Source organism: Rhododendron vialii, chromosome 5a (genome assembly GCF_030253575.1).
Source record: "Rhododendron vialii isolate Sample 1 chromosome 5a, ASM3025357v1".
Taxonomy (NCBI): domain Eukaryota; kingdom Viridiplantae; phylum Streptophyta; class Magnoliopsida; order Ericales; family Ericaceae; genus Rhododendron; species Rhododendron vialii.
The window spans coordinates 34,126,305-34,140,921 of record NC_080561.1 but is presented as its reverse complement, the minus strand read 5'-3'; the positions used below and the strand labels follow the sequence as shown (position 1 = coordinate 34,140,921).

The following is a 14,617-nucleotide window of genomic DNA, read 5'->3' as shown; positions in this document are numbered from 1 at the left end:
AATGAAAAACTAGGGAAAATGACAGTTAAGTACGTGTTTTGATAATTAATACCCGTCAAAAACATTTTCAGTATTAACAAATGTTCTTAGTTTGTCCTTGGCGGGTATTAATCATCAAAACACGTTATGGGCCGTCATGTTCCTGAAAATCTAAGGAGAGCTGCCAACCAATGTCTATCCGAATCATTGCTGTAATAAATGGCTAGGATTCATTCAAATTTTTTTCTAAAAATGTTTCCTCCCGACAAATGCTGTACAAACAGCTCGTACAAATCGATTTGGACTCTTCTCGGGTCCCCGAAAAATTATCGGAGCTGATCATTCTGTTTAAATTATTTTGTTTAGAGTTCTCATAAAAAATCAGCTCAACCCAAAGGCTTCTACGATACATCGAACTTTGCTTCAGAATTTAGCCAAAATTCTGAAGCAAAGTTGGATATTTTGTGAATGCATTTACCGAAAATGGATTGAGCTAATTTTTTATACGGACCCTAAACAAAATATTTTTAACAAAAAGAATATCTTTTTGACACCCGTGACAGATCCAAAATTGATCCGTACGGCCCACTCATGTTCTTTCCGAAAACTAAAGGCTCTGTTTGAAACTTATAGAAAAGAAAAGAAAAGAAAGGAAAGGAAAGAAAAAGAAAAAAGGAGGAAAATGAGAGGAAAATAAAAGGGAAAATTTACTATTTACTGAACTTAAAACTTTTATTTTCTTCCCTCTTTTTCTCCCAATCAAACAATGGAAAGGAAAAAATTTTAATTTTCTTTTCCTTTCTTTTCCTTTCCAAAAGTTCCAAACAGAGCCTAAGCAACAGATAAACTGAACTTGATCAGGCAAGAAATCCATCGAAGGTCAGATAGATGGGAGTAACAAAATAGAGCAAAGATTCTGGAGAGTTGGTTTTGATCTGTATTTGGATCATGACCAGAAGAAGGGAACATTTCTGTCATGCTCTCAAATGGTATGGGAGTATGATGCTACCATTAAATATGGACCCTTAGATTAAAAAAAATATGTAAATCACGGCCGTTATATCAAAACCACCCTCAAAAAGTAAATGTGAATTCGCTAAAAATGAGATGGTTTCACTATTTTTCCCTTAATTTTTTCAATTTTGTTCCATGGGTCCTTCCCAATCCAAACACGACCTTACGGCATGGAAATTAGAGATGGGAGCACATCCGGTTATAACCCATCGATCAGAAAGTTTGGAACAAGCCCGCGCGCAGCGCGCTGCCTTTCACTACTAATTAGGTGCATAAATGAACAACTCGGTATATCCATGCTCGCTTGCCTAAAGGAGATCTGGCTCCTCTAGGATATGTAAACGACGACCATTTTTTGTGTTGTCTTCTCCCAAAAATACCCTCTTATGTCTTTCTTTAGTGGGCATTTTGGTAGCTTCCATGTTTGACTGTGAAGTGGGAGTTTAGGTAGTTACATAGCCTATCAATGGTGGCTCCCACAAAACTGTGCATGCCCTTTAGAGTTTTTTTTTCCTGCTTTGCTTTAATAGGTACTTAGAGGCTGAAGCACACGCGATGCATGTGCAAGTTGGATTTGTCAAAATTTTCCCAATAGCTTACTGTTTGATATTTGATCGAATTTTCACAAATTTTGACAAAATCTGATTTGCACACTCATCGCGTGTGGCCCGTTATTTGATTGAATTTTCACAAATTTTGATAAAATCTGATTTGCGTGTGCCCCGGCCTCTAATTAACCTATCGTTAAAGATAAACAACAATTAAATAAGCATCACACCAATGAATTGCTTATATATTATGATATCATTTGTATGATATCAATCTTGCACATAATTTTTCTTATTTTGTATTTATCCCTCTTAGATAACAAACTGAAAGTGCTTTAACATGCATAAAGTTAATTAACATGATAAGCATGTGCAAGTTGAAAAATAATCCGGAAAAAGTCATACTATATACTTCAACCTCTCTCATCGGTTCTTGGTCTCTTCTTTTCTAACAATATGTACCAAACAAATAGAAATATATGTAACATTCTATATGTTACATTTAAAGCAATTCCATGGTTTAAAATCAGATAAGTACAAATTGAACTTATTACTCTCGCAAACAAAACAAAATGCGTTGGTAAAAGGATTAAACAAATGAAGTCCACTTGTAAAAGTAGAGAATACAAAACCTATTTGTCTTGCTTGTTCTCATCTCTGTATCAATGGCCAACACCAATGCTGGATGCAACAGGAAAGCGTCCATTTTTGTGCAGAGTATATAGAGGAAGATGGGTAGTTTTTGTGATAGGAGTAGAAGTTATGGTGGGAGGGGAACTGACGTGGGGGTGGGTAGTTATTGGGTTTGGTGGTTATTGATGTTGGTTTTGTCTATTATGTCCTTACAATTAAGTCCTCGATGAATTCAATTGTGCTTGAATCTTTTTTTCCTTGGGTGTACAATTTTGGAAATGAAAAAACATGACAAAAAAAGGGAGACACCAAAGTGGTGCTCTCCCTTTATATATTAGAATAGATATTAGAATAGATTCCAACTTTTCAAAATTTTCCTCCATATCTTTTTTTTCCTTCATTGTTTCTTCCGTTATCGTCGTTTGCGCGGGGTTCGTTTGCTAAAATCATATCTGGCCTTTGTTCTCCTTCCCCAAACACTATCTGTTTCTCTCAGGAGAATCCTTACCAAATCTACCAAAATCAAAATTAGAATCTCGTCAAGATTCCCGTCTCTTCCCCGACCTGTTCCGCGTCATAGGTGTAGTCCTTACAAAATCTAGAGAGAGAAGATTCAGAATCCTGAATTTTCATCACAGCCTCGCTCTTCCTCAATCTCCAAATTATCGAGTAAGTTGTTTTTTAGTTTCCAGCTCTTAGTCTTCTATTGTTCTGTGTTACTCTCCGTAATATCTTTGTTTTCAGTGGTTTTTAAAAATATTAATGCATAAAATGTAACAACAATGTAACAAAATTGATTATATCCAACTTCCTACTTCAACAAATTGGTTTTGCTTGTACAAGCAGTCGAGATTGATCATGAATGGGAACCCAAGATTTGGAGAGAGAGAGAGAGAGAGAGCTTGGAAATTATTTTATTCTGATTTAAGAAGATCTTCTCGTTGAATGTGGGAGTGGCTGTGAGATCTTGTGAGAGAGAGAGAATGGAAATATTTTTATTCTGATTTAGGCAGATCTTCTCAGTGAATGTGGGAGTGGCTGTGAGATCTTGTGAGAGAAAGAGAATGGCTTAGATTTTGTGCGATCTCTGCATCCGAAAATCTTGCATTAATTCAGCACTAAGGAGAGATAATCAAATAAAGATTTGATTCTGGTTCTTCGCCCCACATGCAAAATTCAAACTAACACACACGCAGAGAGAGAGAGAGAGAGAGAGAGAGAGAGAGAGAGTAGTAAGCATTAAAGAGAGATAGAGTGCAATTTTGTTCACCCTTCTTAAAAGAGAGTGAACATTACCATTTCTCTTATTGGTTAAAATGGTTTGGATTCCACCACAAAATAATATCATGCTTACCATGCAATATAATTTTTGATAAGTATGACATCACTTTGTGGTAGAATCCACACCATTTCAACCAATATGAAAGAATATAGTGTTCACCCTCTTAAGTGGAGGGTGAACAAAACTCAACTCGAGATAGAGACAGAGAAAGTGAATCAACGAAAGATTTGGTTATGATTCGGAGGCTTTGATTCTTATTCTAGTTCAATGAGCAATACAAAGAACAATGAGCACAGAACAAGTCGCACCTTTCGCTAGTTATTGAAGCAAGCCACGACAATGTCTTTTATTACAATGGTATGTTATGGAATTGTGAAAGACCAAATGATAGTACTACATAAAAATACGATCCAATACATAAAAGGTAACCCACCAAAACCAATTTAAAATAGGTGAATTTAGTCCGACTCCGCCTCTACTGTTGGGAACTTATGCCTCTACTGTTGAAAACATTCGCCTCAGTAAGTTCCCAACATCATACGAAAAAGGGCAAAATTAGGACCACATCACAACCGAGTCAGCACCACCATTACACTTCTTACGGCGACAAGAACGCTATTTGAAAATCTGTTCTCAGACTTTCCATGGGTTCAAGAACCTTGAAATTTGCTTTTTTTCCGACTAATCACAGGGAATGCCTGAAAAAACCGCGGCATTCCTGTGATAACAAAAAGATTATCCTATAAAAAATGTACAGGAAGACATGAACAAGAAAACAAAAAAGACAATCTCCCTCGGCAAATCCATGTAGAGTGTCTTCTCAAATCACATTGTCCGCAAAAATCCACGAACTTCAGTAAGGAAATTGAACAGATTCTTTCTGAATTTCTGGTAATTTGTTCGGTCAAGTGTAGAAGACAGGTTGTTCGAACTAGTGAGAGACTGCAATGCATTCACCAACCTTGATCTGAATGTTGGATTTGGCTGTTTTTCTATTAACTCATTACCCAACCTCTGTAAGAAATAGTAGAGGCTATATCAGCACTAAGAATATAGGCATTGTAAAGGAGAAGATGTATCACAGTGGTAAGTATGTCATTGTCGTTCCATGAGAAAATGATGATGGTATATAGCATCTAAAACCATCTGTAAAATGTCTATTAAGGAATAGTTTACCATAAAGTGTTTGTTCCATAGTTCACCACTGTAAGGAAAAAGAGTGAACTAAATACGAGGGCACCCTCACTATGGTCAACACTATTTTAAATTGTTATTTCCAATCAAGTACCTAAACTCCGAGTTGTCAATTCAACTATATGCAGGTGGATAAGAAATTGTGCTGAATGGATGGAAGTGTCTTGATTTTGTTATGCCTTTCCTTACTCATTATTACTATATAAAATAATTAGCGTTGATTGATCAAAAGAACAGAAAAAAACCCAGTTCAGAAATTGTACAGTAACTACAGAATTAGTTTCAATAGAAATACCTGGTAAAGACCATGTTCACAGAGGATCAGAGGAAGGAGAGCATCTGCTGAAGCGCTAATGAGATCAGTACTGCACCGCAAACAAAAGGGACTGAAAATCAGTTAAAATAAAGCAACAGATTTGCAGTAAACAAAACCCAGTAAACTATTAAGGAAAGGGGTGACCGAATGAGTTTATCGACCATTGCCTGCAAAATCAACTTATTCTTTCCTTTTTTTTAAAAATAATACCTATTCCATACACTGAAATAGTTTAACTTGTTAAAATTTGGTTATTCAAAGCAGTATGTCTCAGCTATATATAAATTCAACATATCCCTGCAGTGCACCTGACATCCTCGAAGAGGAGTAATTGCAGCAACAGCCGGAGAAATCGGCTTAAAATGCCATCTTGCAATTTCCCATCAGCGTCTTTGTAAATTGTGGCTTGCGAGCCTAAACCAACTTTACCAGCACCTGTCTCCTTATAGTGATAGGAAGCTAGTGCTTTCAGAGCTCTCAGACACATGTCAACTACTTCTGTGTCCTGTTCACCAACAATCAGAGAAGAGGAAAAGTCAAGGAAAGGAAGAAGGAAAGACAGAAAAGGAAAAAAAGAAGAAAAGAGGGGAACTATTGTGAATGCGCGGAGATCGATCCAGTGAGCAGGTTGAAGATCTCAAGACACTATTTCTTTCATTACCATTGGCAAGTTCCGCTATTTTCACACATCAATCCTACCCTTCACTTTGATGGTACACAAAGAACTCTTCTGCTCGATAAAGACAAACTGAACTGATTGCCTCGAATGTCAGAAAACAAGCTGCTTTAGTGATAAAAAGGCTAGACAGTTTTTTTTTTTTATAATAAGAGAAGCACCAAATGCACCACAAGTTATTTAGCCATGTATGTCCCAAAAGGCTACAGTTGTATTCATAAAAGAACATGAAGCACAAATGCCTTTAAGAACATGCACAACCAGAGATGTTGATGCAAACCAAATCAAGGTGTAGATTTCATACGAGAGAGAGAGAGAGAGAGAGAGAGAGAGAGAGAGAGAGAGAGAGAGAGAATCCCACAAAGTGGTACAAAGAGACTAAGCTCTCAATATTCTTTAATCAATACATCAAAAACTACCTAATGAGGACACTAGACACCTATTTATAGACTCAAAACCTTACACACGCTAGAGGACACCAAAATGACAAAAAGACCCTCAATCTTACTGCATCAAATTTATCTTCAAGAACATGGTCTGAAATGGATAATAGATCCAGTGAAGTGGTTAGAGAACACTTGTCTTACCTGGTGATGAAGACCAAAATCAAGAGTTCCCAATACATGACCAAAGGCTTCAGCATTTAATTGTGGAACCATTTCAGGATAAACCTCCAGCATATGCGATAGAAGCGAAAAATACTGCAGGAAATAGAAAAAAGTGTTATCTTCATGACTCGGACACCAATACATGCATGCTCTCTTACGCTGAAAAAGAAAGCTTACATCATAACAAAGCTTTGGGTATTTTAGCAGGTCCAAAGAAATAAGAGGCGTAACTATGTGAAGACCTAGAAAAACCACCTGCAAGAGCATGTGTAGGTAAAAGTTCAACAAACTATTAAGCAAACAGATCGCAGAATGGTACCTGAGAAATGTTTGTTCCCTGTGTCTCACTAGAATCTGATGAGAAGTCAACCTGCAGATTATGTTGTCCATCAATTGTGCTAATAAAATGTACAGCACAAATATAAATCATGTTTCTTTCTTAGTAGGGAAAAGTATTTAGAGCAATACAAGATCCTTTGAGCAGAGATTAGAAAGGAGTTGCAGAAGAGCACGTAAATCTTTATATTTCTCTGCTTCTGCCTCACTCAGTAGGCTGCTTGAGAGGCTAAGCGATATCTAGAAAGCAGTGAAACAACATTAGGCAGCAGGGAAAACAACATAGCAAGACATTAATAATCATAGCAACAACTTCATGTCCAGTATCCTCAGAAAACTAAACATGCTACGTAGCGACATTAATTTCGGTCATGAATACAACAGAAAACAAACATGCTACATGGTAATTCTAGAAAAAGGCAAAACACAGACATGAGAACATGAGAAGAAAATGCATGTATTATACTCCTTGTGAAATTAACAACAAAACAGTTTTCTATGCTCATATATGGATAGAAATCAGAACCCCCCATTCACTAGTAACATGGATATCACTTGTTGTTTCACACATATGCAACAACCATGTTGAGAAGTACAAAAATATGCCAATTCAAAGAATTTGAAAATATTATTCCATACCAAATCTACTATGAATTCCAGTGGAAGAAAGAGTACCATGCTCCATCTGGACAAAAGGACTACAACAAAATCTGGAGAAAGGACTGACAAAAGAAAAGGTAATTTCAAGCCACCTCAGATTTTTTATTTTTATTTTTATCTGAGCCACCTCAGCTCAGTAGACTAAAATTGTCTCACCATATAGCTCAACTGGTTTTTGGTTAATGTCTTCTTCTGCTCTTCCAGTTCTCTCTCAAAGAGAATACAGTAGAAGGGCTACTGTCAATCAGATTCTCTCCCTCTTTAAAATCCAAATTTTACTCTCGCAAAAATTACTCCACTATTATCCCCCAACAACAAATCCAATCCCAAATTTTAAAGTAACATCTTAAACCCTAAACTTGGGCATATTATGCCATTGTCAAACATCCTTGTAACTTTGTTACTCAGTCCTAGGACTCCTAACCCAGGGTGCGGGAAAATTCCAATCGAAATCAATCAATATGTAATCAAACAAAGATACAGTGTCATTTTGAGAGTTCGTATATCATTGGCAATAATACATAAATACAGATATAAATATATATAGAGTGAGTTGTGGGTATTGAAGTGATAAAAAGATCTGGGGGTGCAGAAGATGGTTGTGGAAGATAAGGGATCTGACAGCTGGCCGGAGATGAATGGCATATTATTTAACATGCCCAATCGAGATGGCCAAGGTGGTGTTACAGGCCCAGAAAAGTAACATAGCCACTGGCACCAGAGAGCAAGAGCAGCAAAATAATTTAAGGCAGTTATTTAAGGAATCCAAAATTATATCCATGCACCAGAGAAGTAACATAGCCACTGGCACCAGAGAGCAAGAGCAGCGAAATAATTTAAGGCAGTTATTTAAGGAATCCAAAATTAAATCCATGCACCAGAGAAGTAACATAGCCACTGGCACCAGAGAGCAAGAGCAGCAAAATAATGGAAGGCAGTTATTTAAGGAATCCAAAATTATATCCATGCTAATTTCATCTACAGTCTACAGAGAAACCAAGTGAAGTGATTGTGAAGCTGCTCCCACTTTTTGATCCGAGTGAATTCAAGCATAACAACAAGCCCAATGAGGCTGAGTTAAAGCGGAGAAATGGGTTTTTACAATGACAATCAAACTAGACTACATCCACAACTTTTTTCTTGTGGATTTTTCAAAGCCATAGAGGTTAAAAGGCTGTGCAAAAGGAAAGACTAGTGTGGTCAGGGAGGTTTGCATGACTCGTGTGATGTGGCTGATATAGCTTTACACCATTAGTGTAGTCCACAAAGGAATTTTTTTAATTTAGAGAGTGAAAAGAGTGTGTAATGAAACCTCTCTCAAAATAATAGTATTATATCCACAAACCAGTGTCGGATAATGAACTAGATACGTCTACTTCATTGAACACCTATGAAGCACGGGTACTCCGGAAATGTCGCCGTACGCGTACCGGGTACGGATACGGGTACGGCGTGGGTACGGCAAAAATGTACCGGGTACGGCAAAATTGTATCGGGTAATTTTGGGTACGGCACGGGTACGACACGGGTACAGCAAGGGTACGTTTTAGCCCAAAATGAAATTTTTTTCAAAATTTCTGGGATTTTTTGTAAATAATTATAAAATGTGGGCTTATTGTGTAATTTATTTGTCATTTATAAACACAATATTACACGGCAGAGATCTTGGAGATCGATCTAGGGCTCCAAATCAGAAAAAAAAAATGTAAGTTTTTTTTTTTGGTAACTAAAAAATGTAAGTTCTCTCTCTCTCCTCTCTCGTTCTCTCTCTTCGTCTGTCTCTCTCCTCTCCGTCTCTCTCTCTCTCTATATATATTTTTTATCGATTGAATTAATCTCTTTTTGCATATATGTACGAATATATGCATGTGTAATGTATATGTATACATGTATCTAAAATTTTGAATACTAATAGATATGCAGTAGATATGTATATTTGTACTGATTTTGCTTTTTCTTGGTAAAATAAGTTTCTATTTCATTTTATGCAATAAAAAATAGAAAATAATTATATATATATTCGCCGTACCCGTACCCTACTTTTTTGGGATTTTGCCGTTTCCCGTACCCGTACCCGTGCTCCATAGTTGAACACATATGCAAAAGATCTTATGATTACGAATCACTGTTCCTTATCCAGGAGTGATCTTCAAGTTGTGCTGGCCCTGAAATGCAGTTAGTTAGGCTCTTAATTTTGATTTTACCCACTGAGCGCAAGCCACATGCATATCCATTCATGTTACGGACTCAAACACAACAATTATAGGGAAAAGAAATCATTGATGCGCTTAGCATGCCATTAAAGAGGTTCAATGGTGAAAATCAGGAGACATTAAATGACAGAGAAAGAAAACGATACCTTGCCAATGTTGTGAGAAGAGTAAAGCTGAAGCAAACGCATACAAAAGTTAATAACAACAGCAGTTTCTTGAGCCTCCAGGTAGATAATTTGTCCCTCCACCCAGTCAACGACAAATTTAAGTAGAAGATAGACAACTGCAGACTAAATTATACGTCAGGATCAGCATCTAATAATGAACCCTTTAGACATAGCTGATTAAAGGACCTATGCAACTCTAAGTTAAAGTTCAGGAAGATTAACATGGTACAGACAGAAGTTGGGAGATAGTGTTAATTGTGCTCAACAGAATGAAAAGGAACCAGCAGATGAAGGTTTCCTACAGAACAAAAAATTGCTGTTTACCAACAACAATAATGATCACCAAATGGCAACCATACAATCTTTCCTGTAGAACTAATATCCCACACACAATGATGCAAAGATGTAAACAATGATGTAGTCACTTTTACTTTGTCCTTAGCGTTTGAGTACGTGTCCTTAGTCCCATGATGTAGTATGTAATAGGGGTACTATTGTCTTTATGTTCTTTTAGTGCTTTAAGTGTTTGTACCCAGCTAGCCATATATATTGGCCTAGGTTTTCCTTCCTTAGTAGTTTTATCATTTCAAAAAATAGAATTATCAAGAGCCATTTTGGGAGTTTCTCTCTTTAGAATTCTCAACGGAACATTTGGTATGCATTAAACAAGGAGCTGGCCTATGAGGCTACGAGATTTACTGATGCAAAAAGAAGCAAGTAATAAAGCTTATTCCACAAGTACTTTAGATTAGACAACTTGAAGTGAGAATGAAATGCAATTTCAAACATGGAAAAGCAGGAATATGAACTTTGAGATGTCATGTAAGACAATACATGTAGTTTGTTACATACATGAACTACATACAATACTGAATGTCATATACAAAAACATCTAAAAATTTATAACTTGTCCTCTGCTTGTCATGTCTTGCAATTTTGAAAATCCGAGTCAGTTTGTTCGTGCCGTGTCGCATGTTCACGTCCATGCTACATAGCTCAAAACTCAAGCTTCCAATGCTTCAAACCCCAAGCTGGCATAGACCAGTAGCACAAACTGAATTTATTCCCCCAAAATCTGTCTTATCCACAGATTTTCCACGTTTTATAGAAATGAAAAGATTTTCTCAGAAGCCATCAGAACACTTGCTCAACCCTCCAATCTTAAAGAAAATACAATAAAGCAAAATAATTTCTGAACAACACAAAATTTTAAGTTTGACATGTAAATGACATAACAGAAAACAAACAGCCAATACACTCTCCTGAACCAAACTAGGAATCAAAACCCAAAATGACAACTCATATAAAGAAAGAAATTAACTCTAAGGGTAATGATTTCCACACTCCCTTTTTTGACAAATACACTCCATTTTTTGTCATGTAGTGAAACTTTTGTGTATTTTTTCACTAAAAGACAAGAAGTGGAGTGCATTTATCAGAAAACTCTGAGTTATTGTTCACTATTCATACATGTGTACCTTTATCTTGGATAGGAGGCGTATTGTGGTGTTGGATATTTGTGCATCTTTATAAAGGTTCGAACACATGAATCAGTAAGGACTTTGACATTTTGGAGTCCCAAGCCTCCTGAAGTAGAGACAATCGGTAGCTATATATACACCCTTTCTATTCAATAGACTAGGGACTTCCTAGTAGTGCTGGAAGCATTTGTTTTTGCATCCTGAAGTAGAGACAATCGGTAGCTATATATACACCCTTTCTATTCAATAGACTAGGGACTTCCAAGTAGTGCTTGAAGCATTTGTTTTTGCATGATTGGGTGACACAAACCTAAGCCTCCAAAGATGCCTAAAGGAATATTCTTCATTTTTTTTTTCATGATTTTTATCATTAATGTCAAAACATCCAACTCAAAACGAATTGGCAATGAGTGGAGAGGCCGCCTAGAGGTTATATTTAGCCAATATGGGACAAGCTCTCGTGAAAGTATTATGCATCATGATCTTACCATGTGACAACATATGGGAGAGAGAACGGATATGTGTTACTGAATATTGAGAGTAAATGATTCCAATGCTAACACAAACTTAAATAGAGAAAAGCCTAGAAATCTATACCTAAAATAGAAGATTACAAAGAGTTATGATTACGATAATATCACGATACGATTCTATGCCTAAAATACAAGATACGACGAGATCACGATGCATAATACTTTCACACCCTCCCTCAAACTCATGATGAGAGCCCGGAGAGCATCGTGAGTTTGCCAAGGAAGTAACAAAACCGAGTGCCAAAACCTGCAAAACTGAGATTGTGCAGCTGTAAAGGAAGCAGACAGAACAGAACGAAGAAATCCAGATTTCTGAAGTCACGAGCAAACTTCATTGCCAAATTCAGATAGGTCGCGACAACTCAGAGGTCCTGACAATAGATTGAGATATAGAGTCAGACGCTTGATACACATCAAGCCAGATGCTCAACCTCAATTGAGCAAGCAGCCCCGGAGGCGCATGCAGAAGGCAGACAGAATACAGGTCCTCAAACAAAAGGTAGAAATATAGGTCGTCAGACAAACAGATAATTCAGAAAGAAGAACAGATTAGGATAGCAGACAGAAGAACAGATGTAGACACACAGAAGAGCCGGATACAGAGGAGAGAGCTAGAATAGATACTGAAAGGGTAACCAAACAAACCAGAACAGAGGAGGGAGCCAAAAGAGAGCCATAACAAAGCCAGAAAATCAGATGTAGAGAAACAAAGTAAGAGTCAGAGGAAGGGAGACAGAGATGCAACCAAAGTGAGTTACGAACACCCCCATGGTTCACCGATGGCCAAAAAGAGCAGAGAAACTGAGCACAGGAGGCTGATGTAGCTCCTGCGAGGGTCGCCGGAGGCTGAAAGAGCGTGGCGAGTGCTGATGGAGGTCGAAGAAGGCTGTTTTTAGAGGTTTCGAGCACCTATGCAGCAGATCTGAGGATTACGAGCTCCGACAAGGGTTGCCAGAGCTGTTACAGAGGTCGGAAAGCTGTTGGAGCAGAAATAAAGGTCTGTGGAGGGCTGGCGGAGGTGCGTTGGAGGTCGGGAGGACTTGCCGGAAGTGCAACAGTGGTTGCCGGAGGTGCTACAGTCCAACAACGTCAGAAACAGAGCTATTGGTGTCGGGCAACGTCAGAAACAGAGGCAAAACAGATTGATGCAGAGACTGAAATGCTTCCAACAGTTGTAGAAGAAGAAGGATTGTGACAAAACAGATAAGTGTCCAGCGGACGGCGGCGAGGCATAAGCCGCCCGCCGGAAAGCAAATATCCCATAGGCCTAGATCTTAGGCTCTGATACCATGTGACAACATATGGGAGAGAGAACAGATATGTGTTACTGAATATTGAGAGTAAATGATTCCAATGCTAACACAAACTTAAATAGAGAAAAGCCTAGAAATCTATACCTAAAATAGAAGATTACAAAGAGATATGATTACGATAATATCACGATATGATTCTATGCCTAAAATACAAGATACGACGAGATCACGATGCATAATACTTTCACAGCTCTAACACTCCCCTGCACGTGCGACCCCTGCCTCGTACGTGGTGGGGTAAACAAATGATTCAACACATACGACAACAATCAACTATAAACGACAAACAAAGGGGGAACCAACCATCGACAACAAAGAGTCTTGTCCAAAAGACTCCGAAAACCTAGCTATGATACTATGTTAAAGCATCCAACTCAAAACCAATTGGCAATGAGTGGAGAGGCTTGAGGTTATATTTAACCAATATGGGACAAGCTCTAACAATAACCAACTGGTTGTCTTTACTGAATTAATTGTTCTACATCCCTGTTTCTGGGACTTCTTTGCGACATATGATTTCATGATCTTTCTTGTCTTAGACAATTTCGTCCCAGTAATTTCCTTATTCCATACTGATCGAGATCTATCAAAACAAGATCCATCTTGTATATGTTGTACAAATCTCTCATGTTTCAAATGTGAGATTTGATTTTGTGATGTGTGTAACTATTTATTTGTGTTTGATAGATTTTCCCCGGCGAGAAATTTCCCATTCTTTAACAATCCTAGGAGATTATGGGTACTAGTTTATTAGTGCTTGACAAATTTAACACTCAGAAATTTCTCAGCCCTAAAACAATCCTAGCAAATTATTAGATATATGTATATGTCACTGATGTGTGCATATGCATAACTCACTTGTAAATCCGTACGTATGGTTACAGATACTGATGTATTTTTTTACCGTTTACACCGCTCGACGTCCTTCAGGAAGATCTTAGAGCACAAGATTTTTCATTACTTCCTTTGTACTGTCTTTTTCCACCTCTAAATCCATACATGGCCGGGACAAAGCTATCATCAAGAAAGTTAGATGACGGTAAGACACTAAGGTAGCAGCTGCACGATGAAGATGCTAAGATATCAGCGCTAAGGATATGGGGGTGAGGCAGCGCACTAGTTCAGGTGAGGGTGGTGGCAAAGAGGGAGATCTGGTAGAACAGGAGGATCACGGAGCTGCTGTTCAACGATGGACAGTCGAACATGAGGAGAAGATCTTGACGGAAGAGAATATTGGCTATTTGATGATGGGGATTAGTGTAGCCAATCAACCACGACTGATTGGGAGACATGATTGGGTGATAAGAGAAGAACTGCGATAGTGAAAGGTATGGGAGCTTTTGGGATGAAATGCTATATGATGGGAGATAGCCCCATTACAAAGGTGGAGTTGAAGCCTCTACTTTATTCATCTCAAAATCCTCATTTCTTAACCCTAGGCCTCCTTGTAGCTTTTATGCATCTACTATAAAACTTCATTCTGTTATTAGCTGCGGTCAAGCGATTCCACCAACGCAATGACAGCCATTTTCTTGTTTATTGGCATCTACATTTGCATTAGCTCCGGAGATGTACCAGTTTTCTGGCTTTTTTGACCCCTTCCGATTGAGAAACCAACTACCTTTTGGCACTTCTTAACACCATATTCTCAAAAGATGTCCATT

At 37.9% G+C, this 14,617-nt stretch overlaps 1 protein-coding gene across 10 annotated transcripts in view; it reads right to left on the bottom strand.

Moving 5' to 3' along the window:
• Nucleotides 1–3,743: 3,743 nt before the first annotated feature.
• LOC131325276 (uncharacterized) overlaps nucleotides 3,744–14,617 on the bottom strand; it is a 34,467-nt gene continuing 23,593 nt past the window's right edge. For 8 of the 10 annotated variants that reach the window (XM_058357442.1, XM_058357439.1, XM_058357441.1 and 5 more), the window contains 8 exons: nucleotides 9,606–9,749; nucleotides 6,719–6,826; nucleotides 6,570–6,620; nucleotides 6,428–6,505; nucleotides 6,230–6,343; nucleotides 5,275–5,471; nucleotides 4,946–5,015; nucleotides 3,744–4,470 (listed from right to left, as the gene is read on the bottom strand). In XM_058357442.1, coding sequence (XP_058213425.1) covers nucleotides 4,282–4,470; nucleotides 4,946–5,015; nucleotides 5,275–5,471; nucleotides 6,230–6,343; nucleotides 6,428–6,505; nucleotides 6,570–6,620; nucleotides 6,719–6,826; nucleotides 9,606–9,749 — 951 coding nt within the window. In that variant the 3' untranslated portion in view covers nucleotides 3,744–4,281. Of the gene's footprint in view, nucleotides 4,471–4,945; nucleotides 5,016–5,274; nucleotides 5,472–5,627; nucleotides 5,720–6,229; nucleotides 6,344–6,427; nucleotides 6,506–6,569; nucleotides 6,621–6,718; nucleotides 6,827–9,605; nucleotides 9,750–14,617 lie in introns of those variants that run through there. The other 2 variants (XM_058357446.1, XR_009199633.1) reach the window with 2 other exon arrangements.